We start from the raw sequence: 23,774 nt of genomic DNA, 5'->3' as shown, positions 1-23,774 counted from the left end.
TAACCCTTTAGCCCCGGTATCATTCTGGTGAATCTGTGCTGACCTCCCTCCAAGGCCAATATCTCCTTCCTGAGGTGCGGGGCTCAGAACTGACAACAGTTATTCCAGATGGAGTCTAACCAGAGCTCTGTACAGCTGTAACATCACTTCCCCTTCTTTGTATTCCAGCTTCCTTGAGATGACCAGATTTCCACGAGCTTTTAAATTATTATTTGTCCCTGTCCACTGGCTTTTACAGACTCCACATTTTGGGATTGCTCCTTTTGTTCAGGTGCTCGAGTGCTTGAAATTCCACAGCTGTCAGTTATTTCTGGAGTTGGCCAGTGCACAATCGCACAGGGCAAAAGCTGAACACATTCACAAAAACAAATTCTTTCAGAGAGCTGACACAAGCGAATGGGCTGAATGGGACGTGGAGAGTGAGCATCTGTACAATTGCAAGCCAAGTCTGCTCATACACACACGGCCCGGCACACACGGACGCACATGCATGGTCACGTACACACGGACGCACACACACGGCCCCGCTCACACGGACGCACACGCATGGTCACGTACACACGAACGCGCACACACGGCCCCGCACACACAGATGCACACGCACGGTCACACACACAGGGACGCACATGCACACACAGATGCACACGCACGGTCACACACACATGGACACACACAGATGTGGACACATGCACAGGCACACTGAAAGATACATGCTCATGTGCACACATGCACGGCACACTTTGAAACCCAGCCCTCATTCACATGCCATGTTTTCAATGTCTCTTTCAAACTCTCCCAATTTACAGTGTGAGAGGTGGGGCCAGGGCTTTTAAACGTCTTTCATAAACTTTGAGTGAGTTTTGTGAGTGAATAGAAGTGTCACTAACACCGGAATTGTAAATCCAGACAGACTTTTGATTCCCGTCTCTCTTCTTCCAGCTCAAGATTGAAGCTTTCCTTTCCTCCTTAAACCTCAGTTTAGTTCTTTCCTGTTCTGTCAATCTATCGCTCCTTTTTACACCTTCCTCTTTTTCACTTGTGTCTTTTTTTCTGTCCTCTCCCTCGCTCACATCCCCATTTCTCTCTCTCTTGGTGTTTGTCCCTCTCTCACTTCCTCTGTTTATTTCTCTTTCCCTCTCTCTTCCCCTCCATTTTTCTGTGACTCCCCTTCAATGTCTCCTTCCTATTTATCTCTCTCTCTCTCTCCCTTTCACCAAATCCCTTCCTATTTTTCTCTCTGTCTCTTTCTGTCTCTCTTTGCTTTTTTCTCCCTCTCTCTGCCAATTATCTCTTTCTCTGTCTCTCCCCCTACCCTTCCACCGTTTATTTTTCCTTTTCTGTTTCCCTATTCCTCCTGCTCGAAAATTTATTTCATACAAACCACGTGCTAGAGGAGGCAGTAAAAATGATGTAGCCTGTGTGTGCTTGGTAATAGCTGTTGAGGGATACATTCTGTATAGAATAATGGAGAAGTCAAAGGGAGTTACGGACTATATAACACAGTCTAGAGGTTGGGGGACAGTCTCATAAACTACACAACACGGGGTGAATATATTCTGGCTGCCCGATCTGTGCCAAGGCTTCCAGTTAGCATGAACATTTCCCGACTCCTTACGTGGTTCCCTCTCCGCTCTAACCTGTCATCTCTCAGTTCATTTCTCTCCTTTTCCTCACCCCTCTTAAATCCCAAACTGCCAACTCTTCTCTCAGGCAGCAGGTTCCATGGGGACACTGCATCACTCCCAGCACCTTGTTCCATTGCAGATTCTTCTTGTGGTGACTGGTTATTTGACCTTAGGCATCACAACCTCAGGACATCCCAAAGTGCTTTTGAAGTGCAGTTGCTGTTGTAAAGTAGGGAAACACGGCAGGCAGATAATGACTGGGTCACCTGTTTGAGTGATGTTTGTTAAAGGTTAAATATTGGCCCAGGGATGATATGGAGAATGCCCTGCTCTCCTTCAAAATAGTAACCGTGGGATCTTTTACATCCACCTTAGAGGACGGGGAGGGGCCTCAGTTTCACATTTCATCTGAAAGATGGCACCTCCAACAGTGCAGCACTCCCTCAGTACTGACCCTCCGACAGTGCAGCACTCCCTCAGTACCAACTCTCTGACAGTGCAGCACTGCCTCAGTACTGACCATCCGACAGTGCAGCACTCCCTCAGTACTGACCCTCTGACAGTGCAGCACTCCCTCAGTACTGACCATCCGACAGTGCAGCACTCCCTCAGTACTGACCCTCTGACAGTGCAGCACTCCCTCAGTACTGACCCTCTGAAAGTGCAGCACTCCCTCAGTACTGACCCTCTGACAGTGCAACACTCCCTCAGTACTGACCCTCTGACAGTGCAGCACTCCCTCAATACTGACACTCTGACACTGCAACACTCCCTCAGTACTGACTCTCTGACACTGCAACACTCCCTCAGTACTGACCCTCTGACAGTGCAGCACTCCCTCAGTACTGACCCTCCGACAGTGCAGCACTCCCTCAGTACTGACCCTCTGACTGTGCAGCACTCCCTCAGTACTGACTCTCTGACACTGCAACACTCCCTCAGTACTGACCCTCCGACAGTGCAGCACTCCCTCAGTACTGACCCTCTGACTGTGCAGCACTCCCTCAGTACTGACTCTCTGACACTGCAACACTCCCTCAGTACTGACCCTCCGACAGTGCAGCACTCCCTCAGTACTGACCCTCTGACAGTGCAGCACTCCCTCAGTACTGACCCTCTGACAGTGCAGCACTCCCTCAGTACTGACCCTCCGACAGTGCAGCACTCCCTCAGTACTGACCCTCTGACAGTGCAGCACTCCCTCAGTACTGACCCTCCGACAGTGCAGCACTCCCTCAGTACTGACCCTCTGACAGTGCAGCACTCCCTCAGTACTGACCCTCTGAAGTGCAGCACTCCCTCAGTACTGACCCTCTGACTGTGCAGCACTCCCTCAGTACTGACTCTCTGACACTGCAACACTCCCTCAGTACTGACCCTCCGACAGTGCAGCACTCCCTCAGTACTGACCCTCTGACAGTGCAGCACTCCCCCAGTACTGCCAGCCTGGATTATATGCTCCAGTCGATTCGTGAGCTTTCGAACCGATGATATTCTAAGTGCAAGGTGTGAGTGCTACCCACTGAACTCAGGCTGCTGCTATGTTACAGATTTTGCAGGAAATTGTGGAAATAGTGTCTGTGGCAGGATTTGAAAAGTAGTTCCATGGGTTAATGTGTCTTTACGAACCTACGAACATGCAAAAATACAAACATACAAATTAGGAGCAGGAGTAGGCCACTCGACCCCTCAGTACTGACCCTCCACCATTCAATAAGATCATGGCGGAACGGATTGTAACCTCAACTCCACATTCCCGCCTACCCCCGATAACCTTTCACCCCCCTTATCAAGAATCTATCTACCTCTGCCTTAAAAATATTTAAAGACTCTGCTTCCACTGCCTTTTGAGGAAGAGAATTCCAAAGACTCAGAACCCTCTGGGAGAAAACATTTCTCCTCATCTCTGTCTTAAATGGGTGACCCCTTATTTTTAGTGACCCCCAGTTCTAGATTCTCCCACAAGGGGAAACATCCTTTCCACATCCACCCTGTCAAGACCTCCCGGCATCTTATATGTTTCAATCAAGTCACCTCTTACTGTTCTAAATTCCAGCGGATACAAGCCTAGTCTGTCCAATCTTTTCTCATAAGACAGCCCGCCCATTCCAGGTATCAGTCTAGTAAACCTTCTCTGTACTGCCTCCAACGCATTTACATCCTTCTTTAAATAAGGAGACCAGTACTGTACACAGTACTCCAGATGTGGTCTCACCAATGCCCTGTATAGCTGAAGCATAACCTCCCTACTTTTGTATTCAATTCCCCTCGCGATAAACGATAACATTCCATTAGCTTTCCTAATTACATGCTGTACCTGCATACTAACCTTTTGCAATTCACGCACTAGGAACCCAGATCCCTCTGCATCTCAGAGCTCTGCAATCTCTCACCATTTAGATAATATGCTTCTTTTTTATTCTTCCTGCCAAAGTGGACAATTTCCCACTTTTCCACATTATACTCCATTTGCCAGGTCTTTGCCCACTCACTTAACCTATCTATATCTCTTTGTAGCTTCCTTATGTCCTCTTCACAAGTTACTTTCCTATCTATCTTTGTGTCATCAGCAAATTTAGCAACCATACCTTCGGTCCCTTCATCTAAGTCATTTATATAAATTGTAAAAGTTGAGGGCCCAGCACTGATCCCTGTGGCACACCACTCATTACATCTTGCCAACCAGAAAATGACCCATTTATGCCTACTCTCTGTTTCCTGTTAGCTCGCCAATCTTCTATCCATGCCAATATGTTACCCCCTACACCATGAGCTTTTATTTTCTGCAATAAACTTTGATGTGGCACCGTATCAAATACCTTCTGGAATTCTAAGTACAATATATCCACCAGTTCCCCATTATCCACAACACGTTACTTCTTCAAAGTGCTCCAATAAATTGTTTAAACACGATTTCCCTTTCACAAAACCATGTTGATTCTGCCTGATTACCTTGAATTTTTCTAAATGTCCTGCTATAGCATCTTTAATAATATCTTCTAACATTTTCCCTAAGACAGATGTTAAGCTAACTGGCCTGTAGTTTCCTGCTTTCTGTCTCCCTCCCTTTTTGAATAAACATTCGCTATTTTCCAATCTAACGGAACCTTTCCCGAATCCAGGGAATTTTGGAAAATTAAAACTAACACATCAACTATCTCATTAGCCACTTCTTTTAACACCCTAGGATGAAGTCCATCAGGACCCGGGGACTTGTCAGCCCGCAGCTCCGACAGTTTGCTCAGTACCACTTCCCTGGTGATTGTAATTGTCTTGAGTTCCTCCCTCCCTTCCATTTCCTGATTTACGGCTAATTCTGGGATTTTCTGTTTATCTGAACCATAGATATAGGGCTGAATTTTATGAGCCCTCCGGCGTCAGGGGTTATGGCAGGGGGGCCCGGAAAATTCTTCTGGGTGGAGGCCCGCCATGACCCCCGATGCCGAGAAGGCCCAGCCGCGTTTTACCGGCAGCGGTGAGGCCTTGGTGCAGCCCCCCGCAACCACCCCCCCCCCCACCCCACGCTGCTCAACAGCAGGGCCTTCATTTCAATATGTTAATAAAGGTTAATGAATGTAAATGAGCTCACCTCGTCCCACTGGCCGTCCCACACCAATATTACGACCATCAGCTGGAACTCCCGCGCCTTTGGAACTCCTGTCGGAGTTCCGAGGCGTGACACTGGTGGGGAGGGGAGAGGAGTGAAATTATCAGGGTGGGGGGAGGGAACGGGGAAAACACTTTGTATCGGCTGAGGGGATGGTGGGAAGTGGTTGAAGGGCAAAGGTGATGAGGTTAAGGGGGCAGTTTGTGTTGGCAATCAAGTTTAATCGGGTCGATGGCCCTAAAACAAACATTGGGGGTGGCGGCAGGGGGAGGGTTGAAAGGGCCTCCAGCTTTAATTAAAGTTTTTAAATCACATTTACAATAATATCCCTTTTAAAAACTAAAATTTCCCGGAAGGATTTGAAGCCCTTTAAAAATGGCGCCGGAGTCTGCGTGGTGGCCCCGGACGCCATTGGCCGGGACGGAGCAGTCGCCCCCACTCCGTCGTCGGGGGCAGCCGCTCCGCCCCCTCCATTTAAATGAGGCCCTGCGCGAAATATTGCGGGTGCTCAGCGACGGCACATCCACGGCTGAAGTCCGCCGAGATCAGAGTGCACCGCTGCGATTTGTGGCGCACCTATAAATTTAAGCCCATGGAGTCCAATTGAAGGGTCTTCACTCAGAATTAAACATCACTTTCCTCATCGCCGGTGCTGACAGCCCTGCTGTGTACTTGCAGAATTTTCTGTATTTATCTCAGTTTCAGCATGCGGGAGTGTTTTGTTTTAACTTTAAAGCTTTGGTTTTCTCCCCTCATGTAGCAGCTGACGTGGCCTCTTCTGGCAGTTGCCATCCTCACCTCCTTTGGTTCCTCCATGGCTTACGGCTACAACCTGGCAGTGGTGAACTCACCGGCACAGGTAAGACAGCGTCACTGACCTGCATTGCACTATCCTGACCCAGCACAGCTACAAGGTGAGGTGAGGCAGTGCTGTGAGTGCGGGAGTGGGTCAAGGTGAGTGTGGATGCGAGGGTGGGTGTGAGTGTGGGTGTGAGGTAAGTGTGGGTGCAAGTGTGGCTGGAGGGTGAATGTGGGTGCGAGGTGAGGGTGTGTAGGTGAGGGTGAGTGTGAGAGTGCGGTGACAGTGAGTGTGGGTGTGAAGTGAGGGTGTGTGTGGGAGTGCAGTGAGAGTGAGTGTGGGTGTGAAGTGAGGGTGTGTGTGGGAGTGCAGTGAGAGTGAGTGTGGGTGTGAAGTGAGGGTGTGTGTGGGAGTGCAGTGAGAGTGAGTGTGGGTGTGAAGTGAGGGTGTGTGTGGGAGTGCAGTGAGAGTGAGTGTGGGTGTGAAGTGAGGGTGTGTGTGGGAGTGCAGTGAGAGTGAGTGTGCGTGTGAAGTGAGGGTGTGTGTGGGAGTGAGGCGAAGATCAGTGTGGATGCGAGGGTGAGCGTGGGATTGAGGTGAGGTTAATGTTTTCATAGACAGGCTGAGTGCGTTTAGGGTTTGGGACCAGACTGTGGGTTGTGTGGATGAGTTGACAAGGTGAAGGGAAATGTGGGAAAGCTGTCAGGCCCTGAGTGACTGTCAGGTCAATAAGGCAGCTGTCAAAGATGTGTAATGTTTGTGGTTTTTATTTAATTCTCGGGCTGTGGGCGTCACTGGCCAGGCCAGCATTTATTGCCCATCCCTAATTGCCCTTGAGAAGGTGGTGGTGAGCTGCCTTCTTGAACCGCTGCAGTCCATGTGGGGTAGGTACACCCACAGTGCTGTTAGGAAGGGAGTTCCAGGATTCTGAGGAGTAAAAACACTCAAGAGTGTCAGGAAGAGGCAGCAAGGTTTGTCCAAGGGAGCGGAGCTTTAGTGTCTCCGAAGAATTTCCTGTCTGAATCTGCCTGCTTGTAGCAAATCATGGAATCTTACAGCACAGATGGAGGCCATTCGGCCCATCATGTCTGTGCCGCCTCTTTGAAGCAATTAGTCCCAGTCCCCCTGCTCTGCCCCCATAGCTCTGTGAATTTTCCTCTTCAAGTATTTACCTGATTCCCTTTTGAAAGTCACTCTTGAATTATTTATTTCCAGTATATTAAAGATTTCTACAACGACACCATCCTGGAGCGATTCAACCAGACCTTATCTCCCCATCATTTGGTGCTGCTTTACTCAGCGACTGTCTCGGTGTTTGCCGTCGGTGGGCTGTTTGGTTCGCTGTGCGTCGGGCTGCTGGTGGCAAGGTTCGGTCAGTAAGTATTGAAAGCATTGCCCGTCACCACCCCGTCTCAGCTGCTGAAACCCTCATTCGTGCCTTCGTTACCTCCAGACTTGACTATTCCAACACACTCCTGGCTGGTCTCCCACATTCTACCCTCTGAACCTGAGCTCATCGAAAACTCTGCTGCCCATGTCCTCACTAGCACTGTGTCCCGTTCACCCATCACCCCTGTGCTCACTATCAAGCAACACCTCGTTTTTAAATTCTCACCTGGATAGTGATTCGGAGCATGTTGATTTCCCGACTCCACCCCTTGGGTGCTGAGGCTGATAGTTGCACGTCTCCCTGTGCCTCAGGTGAGACTGGGTTCACTCAGCGCAGGCTGGGAGATTAACCTGGGATCTGTTGGACTGAATGCCTCAACACCACATTAGAAGGATATGTTGCCCCACCCAGACAGGAAATTCTTCCCCACCCTAAACAGTCTAGAAACTGTCACTGTCTGGAGGAAAGAATGATTTGTTTATTCATTCATGGGATGTGGACATCGCTGGCTAGGCCAGCATTTATTGCCCATCCCTAATTGCCCTTGAGAAGGTGGTGGTGAGCTGCCTTCTTGAACCGCTGCAGTCCATGTGAGGTAGGTACACCCACAGTGCTGTTAGGAAGGGAGTCCCAGGATTTCAACCCAGCGACAGTGAAGGAACAGCGATATAGTTCTAAGTCAGGATGGTGTGTGACTTGGAGGTGAACTTGCAGGTGGTGGTGTTCCCATGCATTTGCTGCCCTTGTCCTTCTAGTTGGTAGAGATCGCGGGTTTAGAAGGTGCTGTCTAAGGAGCCTTGGTGCGTTGCTGCAGTACATCTTGTAGATGGGACACACTGCTGCCACTGTGTGTCGGTGGTGGAGGGAGTGAATGTTTGTAGATGGTGTTCCAATCAAGCGGGCTGCTTTGTCCTGGATGGTGTCAAGCTTCTTGAGTGTTGTTGGGGCTGCACCCATCCAGGTAAGTGGAGAGTATTCCATCACACTCCTGACTTGTGCCTTGTAGATGTTGGACAGACTTTGGGAAATCAGGAGATGGTTACTCATCGCAGGATACATAGTCATAGTGAGATACAGCACTGAAACAGGCCCTTTGGCCCACTGAGTCAACCATCACCCACCCATTTATACTAATCCTACATTAATCCCATATTCCCTACCACATCCCCACAATTCTCCTACCACCTACCTACACTAGAGGCAATTTACCTATCAACCTGCAAGTCTTTGGCTGTGGGAGGAAACTAGAGCACCCGGCAAAAACCCACGCGGTCACAGGGAGAACTTGCAACTTCACACAGGCAGTACCCAGAACCGAACGCGGGTAGTTGGAGCTGTGAGGCTGCGGTGCTAACCACTGCGCCACTGTGCTGCCCTAACTGTTCCTAGCCTCTGACCTGCTCTTGTAGCCACAGTATTTATATGACTACTCCAGTTCAGTTTCTGGTCAATGGTAGCCCCTAGGATGTTGATAGTGGGGGATTCAGTGATGGTAATGCCATTGAATGTCAAGGGGAGATGGTTAGATTCTCTCTTGTTGGAGATGGTCATTGCCTGGCACTTGTGTAGCACGAATGTTACTTGCCACTTATCAGCCCAAGCCTGGATATTGTCCAGGTCTTGCTGCATTTCTACATGGACTGCTTCAGTATCTGAGGAGTCACGAATGGTGCTGAACATTGTGCAATCATCAGCGAACATCCCCACTTCTGACCTTCTGATTGAAGGAAGGTCATTGATGAAGCTGCTGAAGATGGTTGGGCCTAGGACACTACCCTGAGGAACTCCTGCAGTGATATCCTGGAGCTCAGATGATTGACCTCCAACAACCACAACCATCTTCCTTTGTGCTAGGTATGACTCTAACCAGCAGAGAGTTTTCCCCCTGATTCCCATTGACCTCAGTTTTGCTAGAGCTCGTTGATGCCATACTCGGTCAAATGCTGCCTTGATGTCAAGGGCAGTCACTCTCACCTCACCTCTTGAGTTTAGCTCTTTTGTCCATGTTTCAACCAAGGCTGTAATGAGGTCTGGAGCTGAGTGGCCCTGGCAGAACCCAAACTGAGCAGGTTATTGCTAAGCAAGTGCTGCTTGATGGCACTGTTGATGACACCTTCCGTCACTTTACTGATGATTGAGAGTAGGCTGATGGGGCGGTAATTGGCAGGTTGGACTTGTCCTGCTTTTTGTGTACAGGACATACCTGAGCAATTTTCCACATTGCAGGGTAGATGCCAGTGTTGTAGCTGTACTGGAACAGCTTGGCTAGGGGCGCGGCAAGTTCTGGAGCACAGGTCTTCAGTACTATTGCCGGAATATTGTCAGGACCCATAGCCTTTACAGTATCCAGTGCCTTCAGTCGTTTCTTGATATCACGCCACCTCCTTCAATTAGTTGTTCAATTGTCCACCATCATTCACGACTGGATGTGGCAGGACTGCAGAGCTTAGATCTGATCCATTGGTTATGGGATCGCTTAGCTCTGTCTATCGCATGCTGTTTATGCAGTTTGGCATGCCAGTAGTCCTGTGTTGTAGCTTCACCAGGCTGACACCTCATTTTGAGGTATGCCTGGTGCTGCTCCTGCCATGCCCTCCTGCACTCTTCATTGAACCCGGGTTGGTCTCTTGGCTTGATAGTAATGGTAGAGTGGGGGATATGCCGGGCCATGAGGTTACAGATTGTAGTTGAGTACAATTCTGCTGCTGATGGCCCACAGCGCCTCATGGAGGCCCAGTTTTGCATTGCTAGATTTGTTCAAAATCTATCCCATTTAGCACAGTGGTAGTGCCACACAACACGATGGAGGGTATCCTCACTGTGAAGGTGGGACTTCGTCTTCACAAAGACTGTGCGGTGTTCATTCTTACCAATACTGTCATGGACAGATGCATCTGTGGCAGGCAAATTGATGAGGACGAGGTCAAGTGTGTTTTTCGCTCCTGTTGGTTCCCTCCCCACCTGCCGCAGACCCAGTCTAGCAGCTATGTCCTTTAGGACTCAGCCAGTTTGGTCAGTTGTGGTGCTACCGAGCCAGTCTTGGTGATGGACATTGAAGTCCCCCACCCACAGTACATTCTGCACCCTTGCCACCCTCAGTGCTTCCTCCAAGTAGTGCTCAACCTGGAGGAGTACTGAGTCATCAGCTGAGGGTGGGCGGTAGGTGGTAATCAGCAGGCAGTTTCCTTGCCCATGTTCAGCCTGATGCCATGAGACTTCATGGGGTCCGGAGTCGATGGTGAGGACCCCCAGGGCAACTCCCTCCCGACTGTATACCACTGTGCCACCACCTCTACTGGACCTGTCCTTCCTTAAAGGACATTAGTAAACCAGATGGGTTTTTTACAACAATTGACAATGGTTTCATGGCCATCATTAGACTAGCTTTTAATTCCAGATTTTTTTATTAATTGAATTCAGATTCCACCTTCTGCTGTGGTGGGATTTGAACCCAGAGCAATACCCTGGGTCTCTGGGTTACTAGTCCAGTGGTAATACCACTATGCCACCGCCTCCCCACATTCTTCAGTATCTTATCACATCTGTCAGAAACATTGCAAAGTGATTAACATCAAAAAATGACTTTGCAGTTCACAGACTGTTCGAGTTTAGAAGATTAAGGGATTGATCTAACTGAGGTGTTTAAAATGATAAAAGGATTTGATTGGACAGAGAAAAACTATTTCCTGTGGAATCCAGAACAAGGGGGCAGCACTGTAGAATGAGAGCCAGGCCGTTCAGGGGTGATGTCAGGAAGCACTTCCTCACACAAAGGGCAGTGGAAATCTGGAACTCTCTCCCCCAGAAAGCTGTCGAGGCTGGGGGTCAAGTGAAAACTGAAATTGATAGATTTTGTTGCGTAAGGATATTAAGGGTTACGGAACCGTGGCAGGTAGATGGAGTCAAGATACAGATCAGACATGATCTCATTGAATGGCGGAGCAGCTTTGAGGGGCTGAATGGCCTCCTCCTGTTCCTTTCAAAAGGGAATTGGATAAGCACCTGATGAGAGGGCTAAAGGGCAAGGGCAGGAGAGTGGGATTAGCTGAGTTGCTCTTGCAGAGAGCCGGCATGGATGTGATGGGCCAAATGGCCTCTTTTTGAGCTGTTGCCATTCTATAACTCCTATGTTCCTAAGTTATAACAGCCCCTGTGTGAGGTATCTGCGAAGTGGGGGAATCACGGACTCCTGGAGTCATAGCTCTCTGTAAATCACCAGCCTCACTACAGAGGTTAAAATCAAATAAAAATGTGGATTATTTGCTAAAAGATTGGATGGGGGGGATGTGTTTGGGGGGTGGGGGGCGGGCACTAGCTCTCCTGCAAATTGTCTGAGTGATGGATCTTGTAGCTGGTGAGTTGAAGCCCTGTTTCCCACTGCACATCTCTCTTACCGATTCACAGGAAGGGGACGCTGGTGTACAGCACGCTCCTGGTATTACTGGCCGGACTCCTAATGGGATTCAGCAAAGTGCTACGCTCCCTGGAAATGGTGATCCTGGGACGCTTCATGACTGGAATCCACTCAGGTACACAAGGAGATTCTGCAACTCACTCTCACATCACTGGCTTCGTGTGGGAGTAACTGTTCAAAGAGGAGAGTGAGGGGGGGTGGAGAGAGAAAGTGAGGCAGAGAGCAGAGACAGAAAGAGTGAGTGGTAGAGAGGGAGAGACAGAATTAAAGAGAGAGGGAGCACAGTGAGCAGGAGACATCGATGGTCATGAAGAGTGAGACGGGCAGAGAGGGAAACACAGATAAACAGATAGAAGGATAGAGAGAGGCACAGAAAGATTGTCATCGAGAGATGGAGAAAGAAGGACAAAGACAGAGAGGGGCACAGATAGAGAGAAAGATAGAGATAGGAGGACAAATAGAAAGGGAGAAAGATAGAGATGAGGAGAGAGTATGTCAAGCAGACAGGTCTTTACTTCCGATACCAGATCCTGTCGGTACCTTAATCCACTGTCTCTGCCTCTAGGTATTTCACTCAGTGTCGTCCCGATGTACTTGGGGGAAATTGCCCCAAAGAATCTGCGAGGATTCCTGGGTTTAATCCCCACTATCTTCATCTGTCTGGGAGTGTTTGCAGCACAGGTGCTGGGGCTCCAGGAGCTGATGGGCAAGGTAAGTCCCGTGACTCTGAGGTGAACATCTTGCCTTGTCCCCTGAGTTTATTCAGCGCCCGGCTCCCAAAAACCCACAGTAAATACCACACTCCAGCCAATCCAGATCCACAATGATTCCTTTAAATCAGTTTGTCCCTGACGTTTGATCTGGATCCAGTTTGGGGACAGATCCATTTTTTAGAAATTCTTTCATGGGAGGTGGGCGTCGCTGGCTAGGCCAGCATTTGTTGCCCGTCCCTAATTGCCCTTGAACTGAGTGGCTTGTTAGGCCATTTCAGAGGGCAGTTCAGAGTCAAGCACATTGCTGTGGGTCTGGAGCCACATGTAGGCCAGACCAGGTAAGGACAGCAGATTTCCTTCCCTAAAGGACATTAGTGAACCAGATAGGTTTTTACGTCAATTGATAGTTTAATGACCCTATTACTGAGACTGGCTTTCAATACCAGATTTTTATTAATTAATTGAATTTAAATTCCACCAGCTGCCTTGATAGGATTTGAACCCATGTCCCTAGGGCATTAGCCTGGACCTCTAGATTACTAGTCCAGTGGCATGACTACTATGCCACCACCTCCTATTGATCAGTGCTGTCCCATATTTCCACTGTTACTGGGAGCTTTACACAGAAAGCAAACCGACTCCATCGCTCTCCCTGGCAACTGTCTGAGGCTGAACCAGACTGTTCACAACCTTCGTGTCATATCTGAACGGGGGATGAGCTTTCAACCACATATCTGTGCAGTCACTAAGACCCTATATCGCCACACACTCCTATTTCCACCTTTGTAACATGGCCTGTCTCCACCCCCTACTTCAGCTCATCTGCTGCTGAAACCCCTCATTCATGCCTTAGTTACCTCCAGACTTAACTATTCCAACACACTCCTAGCTGGTCTCCCACATTCTACTCTCCGTATACTTGGAGTCATCCAAAACTCTGCTGGGCCTGTTTTAACGTGCACCAAGTCCTGTTCACCTAGCCCTCCTGGGCTCCCAGATAAGCAATACATTGATTTTAAAATTCTCTTCCTCATTTTCAAGTCCCTCCATGGCCTCGCCCCTCCCTATCTCTGTATCCTCCTCCAGCCGCACAACCCTCCAAGATCTCTGCACTCCTCCAATTCTGGCTGCTTGAGCATCCCCGATTTTTATCACTCCACCATTGGCAGCCATGCCTTCGGCTGCCTGGGCCCTAAGCTCTGGAATTCCCTCCCTATACCTTTCCGTTTCTCTTTCCTCCTCAAGATGCTCCGTAAAACCTACCTCTTTGACCGAGTGTTTGATCATCTGACCTAATATCTCCTTATGTGGCTTGGTGTCATATTTTGTTTTATAATGCTCCTGTGAAGTGTCTTGGGACTTAATTCATTAAAGTCGCTATAAGAATGTAAGTTGTTGTTGTGAATGTACACAGGAACATGTGCCTAAGGTTATGGGACTGCTACTCAGGCTGCAAAAATAAAGAAAAACTTGCATTTCTCTAGCACCTTTCATACCCTCAGGGCATCCCAAAGCTTCACAGTGTAATGTAGGAAATGCTGCAGCCAATTTGCGCACAGCAAGATCCCAGGAACAGCAATGAAACAAATGAGCAGATAATCATTCTAGTGATTTTGGTTGAGGGATAAATATTGACTGAGTAGAACTCCCCTGCTCTTCTTCAGAATAGTGTCGTGGGATCTTTACAGACACAGACAGTCAAAACTTCTACAAATATAGAAAAAGGAAGAGAGTAGCTAAAGCAAGTGTTGGTCCCTGAGAGGATGAGACTGGGGAATTAATAATGGGAAACAAGGAAATGACAGAGACTTGGAACAAGTATTTTGTATCTGTCTTCACAGTAGAAGACACAAAAAATCCCCAGAATAGTAGAAAATCAGGAGGCAAAAGGGAGGAAGGAACTGAAAACAATCACCAACACTAGAGAAAAAGTACTAGGAAAACTAATGGGACTAAAGGCTGACAAGTCCCCTGGACCTGATGGCCTGCATCCTAAGGTCTTAAAAGTGGCAGCAGAGATAGTGGATGCACTGGTTCTAATCTTCCAAAATTCCCTAGATTCTGGAAAGGTCCCAGCGACTGGAAACTGCACATGTAACACCACTGTTCAAGAAAGGAGGGAGACAAAGCAGGAATCTGTAGGCCAGTTAGCCTAACATCATTGGGAAAATGCAGGAATCCATTATTAAGGAAGTAGAAGCAGCACGTTTAGAAAATCATAATACGATCAAGCAGAGTCAGCATGGTTTTCTGAAAGGAAAATTGTGCTTGACAAATTTATTAGAGTTCTTTGAGGATGTAACAAGTAGTGTGGATAAAGGGGAGCCAGTAGATGTAATGTATTTGGATTACCAAAAGGCATTCAATAAGGTGCCACAGAAAAGACAAGAGCTTATGGTGTTGGGGGTGATATATGAGCATGGATAGAGGCTTGGATAACTAACAGGAAACATAGAGTCAGGATAAATGGGGCATTTTCAGGTTGGCAAACTGTAACCAGTGCAGTGCCACAGGCATCAGTGCTGGGGCCACAACTATTTACAGCCTATATTAATAACTTGAACGCAGCGACTGAGTGTATTGTAGCCAAATTTACCAACAATACAAAGATAGTTAGGAAAGCACAGGGATATAGATAGGTTAAGTGAGTGGGCAATAATTTGCAGGAGTATAACGTGGGGTTATCCACTTTTGCTGGAAGAATAGAAAAGCAGAATATTATTTACATGGAGAAAGACTGCAGAATGCTGCGGTACAGAGGGATTTGAGTGTCCTTGTACATGAATCACAAAAAGTTAGCATGGAGTTACAGAAACTAATTAGGAAGGCAAATGGAATGTTGGCATTTATTGCAAAGGGGGATGGAGCATAAAAGTAGGGAAGTCTTACTACAACTGTACAGGGCATTGGTGAGACCATACCTAGAGTAATGTGTACAGCTTTGTTCTCCTCACTTAAGGAGGGATATACTTGCACTGGAGGCAGTTCAGAGAATGTTCACTAGGTTGATTCCTGGAATGAAAGGATTGTCTTATGAGGAAAGGTTGAGCAGGTTGGGCCTATATTCATTGGAGTTTAGAAGAATGAGAATCTTATTGAAACATATAAGATTCTGAGAGGGCTTGACAGGGTAGATGCTGAGAGGATGTTTTCCCTTGTGGGGGAATCGAGAACAAGGGGGGACAGTTTCAGAATAAAGGGTCTCCCATGTAAGGCAGAGATGAGGTGGAATTTCCTCTCTCAGAAGTTTGTTAATCTTTGGAATTCTGTTCACAGAGAGCACGAGAAGCTGGGTCATTGAATATATTCAAGGCTGAGTTAGACAGATTATTGATCTATAAGGGAGTAACGGGTTATGGAGAGCAGGCAGGAAAGTGGAGTTAAGGCCACAATCAGATCAGCCATGATCTTATTGAATGGCAGAACAGGCATGAGGGGCAGAATGGCCTACTCCTGCTCCTATTCCTTAGTTCCTTATCCACGTGAGAATTCTGATGTCTCAACCAAAACACAGCAGCTCCAACAGTGCAGCATTTTATTCATCGCTGGCCCTCCGGCAGTGTAGCACTCCCTCAGTGCTAACCTTCCGACAATGTGGTGCTCCCTCAGTGCTGCCCCTCTGACAATACAGCGTTCCCTCAGAGCTGCCCCTCCGACAGTGCAGCACTCCCTCAGTACTGACCCTCCGACAGTGCAGCACTCCCTCAGTGCTGCCCCTCTGACACTGCAGCACTCCCTCAGTACTGACCGTCTGACACCGCAGCATTCCCTCAGTACTGATCCTCCGACAGTGCAGCACTCCCTCAGTACTGACCCTCTGACACTGCAGCATTCCCTCAGTACTGACCGTCTGACACCGCAGCACTCCCTCAGTACTGATCCTCCGACAGTGCAGCACTCCCTCAGTACTGACCGTCTGACACCGCAGCACTCCCTCAGTACTGACCCTCTGACACTGCAGCACTCCCTCAGTACTGATCCTCCGACAGTGCAGCACTCCCTCAGTACTGACCGTCTGACACCGCAGCACTCCCTCAGTACTGACCCTCCGACAGTGTAATGCTCCCTCAGTACTGACCTTCCGACAGTGCAGCACTCCCTCAGTACTGACTCTCTGACACTGCAGCACTCCCTCAGTACTGATCCTCCGACAGTGTAATGCTCCCTCAGTACTGACCTTTTGACAGTGCAGCACTCCCTCAGTACTGACCCTCTGACACTGCAGCACTCCCTCAGTACTGATCCTCCGACAGTGTAATGCTCCCTCAGTACTGCACTGGGAGTATCAGCTCAGGTTATGTGCTCAAATCTCTGGAGTAGGCCTTGTACCCACAAAGTTCTGACTCAGAGGTAAGAGTCTGAGCCACTGAGCCACAACTGACCCTGAACGAGAGACTTCTCGGAATATCAGCACAGGCAGCTGGTGCACACAGCCTCAGATTCAAGGTCCAAGCTGGCCCTGAGTCTGGTATACCCACCCCGTGGTACCTGTGCCAGGTCTACCCACACCCCCCCCCCCCCCCCCCCCACCCCCACCTCTTGTGTACCCAAGCCTGGTTTGTGTCTGGCTGTGCTGGGGTCTAACGGGTCAGTAGTTGTTCAGCCAATTAGCTAGTTTCCATTGAGATGTGTCTTCAGTGTTATTTGCAAATCCACATCGGCTTCTACACACATGATCTCCCTTTTAATTTGTTTATTTTCTTCTTTTCCCCCCTCCGTCTTTCTTTTTTCTATTCCTTTCTCTATTTCTATCTCACTTTCCCACTCAATTTCTTTCCCTCACTTTTTCTCTTTTTCGGCCTTGCTTTCTCTCTTTCTGGCATTCTTTCACTCTCTGTCTCTCTCTCTTTCCCCCTCTGTCTCTGTCTCTCTCTATTTCTCTCTATCTGTCTATCTCTATTTCTCGCTCTATCTCTCTCTGTCTCTCTCTCTTTCCCTGTCTATCCCTGTGCCTGTCTGATTGCAGGAGAAGGAATGGTCTCTCTTTCTGTCTCTGATCGTGGTTCCAGCCCTGGTTGAGCTGCTGTTTCTGCCCTGGTTCCCGGAAAGTCCACGCTACCTGCTGATTCAGAAAGAGGACATCGCAGCCACAGTGCGAGGTGTGAGGGAGGGGAGGAGGAAGGGGCGGGGGGGAGAGGGGATGAGCGGGAAGGAGAGGAAGGGGAAAGGCAACAGCAGGAGATGGAGTGATCTGTCGATGCATAAGAGGGAGGGGGAGCATAAAACATCGATTAAAAGTGGCTACTTACATATTCCAGAGCTCGACTCCTCCCTGCAGTCAGTGTGACAGAACCACTCGACAAAGTCACTCGGGGTTAAAAATAGATGGAAATTTAGAATATTTGACCCAAGGGAGCTATGTAACATTGCTATTATTTGATTGTTGGCTATGCGACCGTGGGGTGCTTCATTCTGAGGTAGAGTGCTTTCTAGTCAGGGTGCTTTGTCTATAGCAAACAAAAACAAGAAATGCTGGATTCACTCAGCAGGTCTGGCAGCATCTGTGGAAAGAGAAGCAGAGTTAACGTTTCGGATCAGTGACCCTTCTTCGGAACTGACAAATATTAGAAAAGTCACAGATTATAAACAAGTGAGGTGGGGGTTGGGCAAGAGATAACAAAGGAGGTGCAGATTGGACCAGGCCACATAGCTGACCAAAAGGTCACGGAGCAAAGGCAAACAATATGTTAATGGTGTGTTGAAAGACAAAGCATTAGTACAGATTAGGTGTGAATATACTGAATATTGAACATCAGCAAGTGCAAACCTGAAGAAAAACAACCTGAAAAAAACAGTGGGTGAGCAAACTGAACAAACTAAGATGAACTGAAATAAATACAAAAAAAGATTGTAAAAAATGTAAAAAGGAATGCCAAAAAAAAAAAGGAAGAAAAAATAACTAAAAATGACTAAAAATGAAAGTAAAGTGGGGGGCTGTCATGCTCTGAAATTATTGAACTCAATGTTCAGACCGGCAGGCTGTAGTGTGCCTAATCGGTAGATGAGATGCTGTTCCTCGAGCTTGCGTTGATGTTCACTGGAACACTGCAGCAATCCCAGGACAGAGATGTGAGCATGAGAGCAGGGGGGAGTGTTGAAATGGCAAGCAACCGGAAGCTCAGGGTCCTGCTTGCGGACTGAGCGGAGATGTTCCGCAAAGCGGTCACCCAGTCTGCGCTTGGTCTCCCCAATGTAGAGGAGACCACACTGTGAGCAGCGAATACAGTATACTACATTGAAAGAAGTACAAGTAAATCGCTGCTTCACCTGAAAGGAGTGTTTGGGGCCTGGGATAGTGAGGAGAGAGGAGGTAAAGGGACAGGTATTACACCTCCTGCGATTGCAAGGGAAGGTGCCCTGGGATGGGGACGAGGTGGTGGGGGTAATGGAGGAGTGGACCAGGGTGTCGCGGAGGGAACGATCCCTTCGGAATGCTGACAGGGGAAGGGAGGGGAAGATGCGACTGGTAGTGGCATCACGCTGGAGGTGGCGAAAATGGCGGAGGATGATCCTTTGGATATGGAGGCTGGTGGGATGAAAAGTGAGGACAAGGGGAACCCTGTCACGGTTCTGGGAGGGAGGGGAAGGGGTGAGGGTAGAGGTGCGGGGAATGGGTCGGACACGGTCCGACCCATTCCCCGCACCTCTACCCTCACCCCTTCCCCTCCCTCCCAGAACCGTGACAGGGTTCCCCTTGTCCTCACATTTCATCCCACCAGCCTCCATATCCAAAGGATCATCCTCCGCCATTTTCGCCACCTCCAGCGTGATGCCACTACCAGTCGCATCTTCCCCTCCCTTCCCCTGTCAGCATTCCGAAGGGATCGTTCCCTCCGCGACACCCTGGTCCACTCCTCCATTACCCCCACCACCTCGTCCCCATCCCAGGGCACCTTCCCTTGCAATCGCAGGAGGTGTAATACCTGTCCCTTTACCTCCTCTCTCCTCACTATCCCAGGCCCCAAACACTCCTTTCAGGTGAAGCAGCGATTTACTTGTACTTCTTTCAATGTAGTATACTGTATTCGCTGCTCACAGTGTGGTCTCCTCTACATTGGGGAGACCAAGCGCAGACTGGGTGACCGCTTTGCGGAACATCTCCGCTCAGTCCGCAAGCAGGACCCTGAGCTTCCGGTTGCTTGCCATTTCAACACTCCCCCCTGCTCTCATGCTCACATCTCTGTCCTGGGATTGCTGCAGTGTTCCAGTGAACATCAACGCAAGCTCGAGGAACAGCATCTCATCTACCGATTAGGCACACTACAGCCTGCCGGTCTGAACATTGAGTTCAATAATTTCAGAGCATGACAGCCCCCCACTTTACTTTCATTTTTAGTCATTTTTAGTTATTTTTTCTTCCTTTTTTTTTTTTTGGCATTCCTTTTTACATTTTTTACAATCTTTTTTTGTATTTATTTCAGTTCATCTTAGTTTGTTCAGTTTGCTCACCCACTGTTTTTTTCAGGTTGTTTTTCTTCAGGTTTGCACTTGCTGATGTTCAATATTCAGTATATTCACACCTAATCTGTACTAATGCTTTGTCTTTCAACACACCATTAACATATTGTTTGCCTTTGCTCCGTGACCTTTTGGTCAGCTATGTGGCCTGGTCCAATCTGCACCTTCTCCTTTGTTATCTCTTGCCCAACCCCCACCTCACTTGTTTATAATCTGTGACTTTTCTAATATTTGTCAGTTCCGAAGAAGGGTCACTGATCCGAAACGTTAACTCTGCTTCTCTTTCCACAGATGCTGCCAGACCTGCTGAGTGAATCCAGCATTTCTTGTTTTTGTTTCAGATTTCCAGCATCCGCAGTATTTTGCTTTTATGCTTTGTCTATAGGCTGTTTGCAGTTTCAGCTACGGGTTAATATTCCTTCTATTCCCTTGTGAAGAATAGCAGCTAAACAGTGGGTGAGGGTCCGCACTGGATTGTTCCAGGAAGCAGATGAGTCTGGAGCCCCAATTTTAACCTCGCCTGGCCAGTGCGAGTGAGGCAGAGACTGATCGGACAGCCCCTTTCATGCCCCTTTGACTGGGCTGTATGAATGGCCTGTTTCTCTCTCTCTCTCCCTCCTGCCTCCCTGCTGGGAAATTCCGTGATTCAGCAGCATTTCCCTGCGGCCCTTCGTCCGTGAGCAAGAGAGAGGGCAAACCAACAGCCTCAACTCTCACTGTCAAAGCCTGAGGATGAAGCAGCCAGTCTGCTGAGGGTCAGAGGCGAAGGTGGACCATGTTGGGGTCAGAGGTGAAGTGGAGGTGGTCATATTGTGGGTGTCATTGTGTGAATGACTTTGATAAACTGCAGAGACAAACTCGCTGGTGTTTCGGACAGTGAGAGTATCGATCTGGCCGCAGAGGGTTGAAAGAATGGGTCAGGTACTGTCCAGGGGACAGAGTCAGTGGATGTGTTGAAAGGTCACATAATTTCTCATTCCTTTCCTCTGCCATTCTCCCTCTCAGCCCTGACATGGTATCGGAATAAGTACAGCAGCAACGTGCAGGCAGAGATTGAGGAGATGCAGGAGGAGCAGCGATCCTTGGCCTCATTGGAAACCATCTCGGTTTTCCAGCTGATCGCCGATCGCTCGGTCCGATCGCAGCTCACCTCCATCATCGTGATCAATATTGGGATGCAATTGTCCGGGATAGATGCGGTAAGTGAAGGGTGGGAGGGAGGGTGGTATTGTTGATGAGGGGAGAGGCTAAAAGAAAGAAAGATTTACACATCTATAGCGCCTTTCACAACCTCAGGACTTCGTAATGCACTTTACAGCCAATGAAGTACTTTTTAAAGTGTAGTCACTGTTGTAATGTAGGAAACATTGCAGCCAATTTGTGCACAGCAAGATCCCATAAACAACAATGTGATAAGGACCAGATCATCTGTTTTAATGACGGTAGGTGAGTGATAATTATTGTCCAAGGACACCAGGGAGAACGCCCCTGCTCTTTTCCAAGTAGAAGCATAGGATCTTTACTTGCACAGTGAGGACAGAGAGGTCTTATTGAGGACAGACAGTTTAATGTCTCATCTGAAAGATGGCACCTCTGACAACACAACACTCCCTCAGTACTGACATTCCGACAGTGCAGCGCTTCCTCAGTACTGACCCTCCGACAGTGCAGCATCCCCAGAGTACTGACCCTCTGACAGTGCAGCATTCCCTCAGTACTGACCCTCCGACAGTGCAGCATCCCCACAGTACTGACCCTCTGACAGTGCAGCATCCCCTCAGTACTGACCCTCCGACAGTGCAGCATCCCCACAGTACTGACCCTCCGACAGTGCAGCATTCCCTCAGTACTGACCCTCTGACAGTGCAGCATCCCCACAGTACTGACCCTCTGACAGTGCAGCATCCCCACAGCACTGACCCTCTGACAGTGCAGCATCCCCACAGTACTGACCCTCTGACAGTGCAGCATCCCCACAGTACTGACCCTCTGACAGTGCAGCATCCCCACAGTACTGACCCTCTGACAGTGCAGCATTCCCTCAGTACTGACCCTCCGACAGTGCAGCATCCCTCAGTACTGACCCTCCGACAGTGCAGCATCCCCACAGTACTGACCCTCTGACAGTGCAGCATTCCCTCAGTACTGACCCTCCGACAATGCAGCATCCCCTCAGTACTGACCCTCCGACAGTGCAGCGCTCCCTCAGTACTGACCCTCCGACAGTGCAGCATCCCCTCAGTACTGACCCTCCGACAGTGCAGCACTCCCTCAGTACTGAACCTGCGACAGTGCAGCATTCCCTCAGTACTGACCCTCCGACAGTGCAGCATTCCCTCAGTACTGACCCTCCGACAGTGCAGCACTCCCTCAGTACTGACCCTCCTACAGTGCAGCATTCCCTCAGTCCTGACCCTCTGACAGTGCAGCACTCCCTCAGTACTGACCCTCTGACAGTGCAGCATCCCCTCAGTACTGACCCTCCGGCAGTGCAGCGCTCCCTCAGTACTGACCCTCCGACAGTGCAGCACTCCCTCAGTACTGACCCTCCTACAGTGCAGCATTCCCTCAGTACTGACCCTCCGGCAGTGCAGCACTCCCTCAGTACTGACCCTCCAGCAGTGCAGCGCTCCCTCAGTACTGACCCTCCGACAGTGCAGCACTCCTTCAGTACTAACCCTCTGGTGGTGCAGCACTCCCTCAGTACTGACTCTCCGACAGTGCAGCACTCCCTCAGTACTGACCCTCTGACAGTGCAGCACTCCCTCAGTACTGACCCTCCGACAGTGCAGCACTCCCTCAGTACTGACCCTCCGACAGTGTAGCACTCCCTCAGTACTGACCCTCCGACAGTGCAGCACTCCCTCAGTACTGACCCTCTGACAGTGCAGCACTCCCTCAGTACTGACCCTCCGACAGTGCAGCACTCCCTCAGTACTGACCCTCCGACAGTGTAGCATGACTGAGAGCCTGGAATTTGTGCTGAAGTCTCTGGAGTGGGTCTTGAATCCAAAACCTTCTCACTCCGAGGTGGGATTTTTACCCACTGAGCCAGGGCTGACACTAGCTATTGATGAGCTTCATCACTATCTGTTGGTGAGAATACATCAGACCGGAAGCCTCAGAGAAATATTTCTTTCAGAGATGTATTTGACAATCATTTCAGGTTACAGACAGATCTGTTTGCCTTGCAGATCTGGTTCTATACAAACAGGATATTTGAAAATTCTGGCATTCCTAAGCGGTATATCCAGTACACCACAGTGGGGACCGGTGCTATTGAGGTTGTCGCAGGACTGATTGGGGTAAGTTACAGCGTATTTCCCATTGCACTGAGGGCCATAAAACACCGAGCCAAAGGAGGACACATTATAAAAGCAACACACAGCATGTTGGAAATTGGAAATAAAGCAGAAAATATTGTAAATACTCAGCAGGTCCACAGCATCTGTGGAGATAGAAACACGGGTAAAAGGGGAGAATTTTAACCCCCAAAATCGGGTGCGTTTTGTCCAGGTGGGAAGTTAAAAAGTAAAAATTCTGAAACAGGAACGCAAGCCACTTTGAACCTGCCCACTTCCGTTTTTAACAGAGGTGGAACAAGGAGCAGGTGACCAATCTGCTTGCAGGAGGCGGCTTGGTTACTTAAATATTTTAATGAGGCTGTCAGCCTCCATTTTAACAGTGATTCTCTTTGTAACAATTTTGGGAACCTATACTTCCAGGTTTCCCAACCTCAAAGGGAACAGGTCGACAAGCTAAAATCCA

At 48.9% G+C, this 23,774-nt stretch overlaps 1 protein-coding gene across 4 annotated transcripts in view; it reads left to right on the top strand.

Moving 5' to 3' along the window:
• Nucleotides 1-23,774, top strand: part of slc2a15b (solute carrier family 2 member 15b) — a 93,314-nt gene that overhangs the window by 35,863 nt on the left and 33,677 nt on the right. For all 4 annotated transcript variants that reach the window (XM_068053402.1, XM_068053399.1, XM_068053403.1 and 1 more), the window contains exons 2-8: nt 5,993-6,091; nt 7,247-7,407; nt 11,826-11,950; nt 12,401-12,546; nt 17,515-17,647; nt 21,012-21,205; nt 23,201-23,311. In XM_068053402.1, coding sequence (XP_067909503.1) covers nt 5,993-6,091; nt 7,247-7,407; nt 11,826-11,950; nt 12,401-12,546; nt 17,515-17,647; nt 21,012-21,205; nt 23,201-23,311 — 969 coding nt within the window. The remainder of the gene's footprint in view (nt 1-5,992; nt 6,092-7,246; nt 7,408-11,825; nt 11,951-12,400; nt 12,547-17,514; nt 17,648-21,011; nt 21,206-23,200; nt 23,312-23,774) is intronic.

The sequence above is a fragment of the Heterodontus francisci genome, chromosome 20 (assembly GCF_036365525.1).
Source record: "Heterodontus francisci isolate sHetFra1 chromosome 20, sHetFra1.hap1, whole genome shotgun sequence".
Classification (NCBI taxonomy): Eukaryota; Metazoa; Chordata; class Chondrichthyes; order Heterodontiformes; family Heterodontidae; genus Heterodontus; species Heterodontus francisci.
The sequence above is the reverse complement of the archived record's forward strand: the minus strand, read 5'-3'. Positions and strand labels throughout refer to the sequence as shown.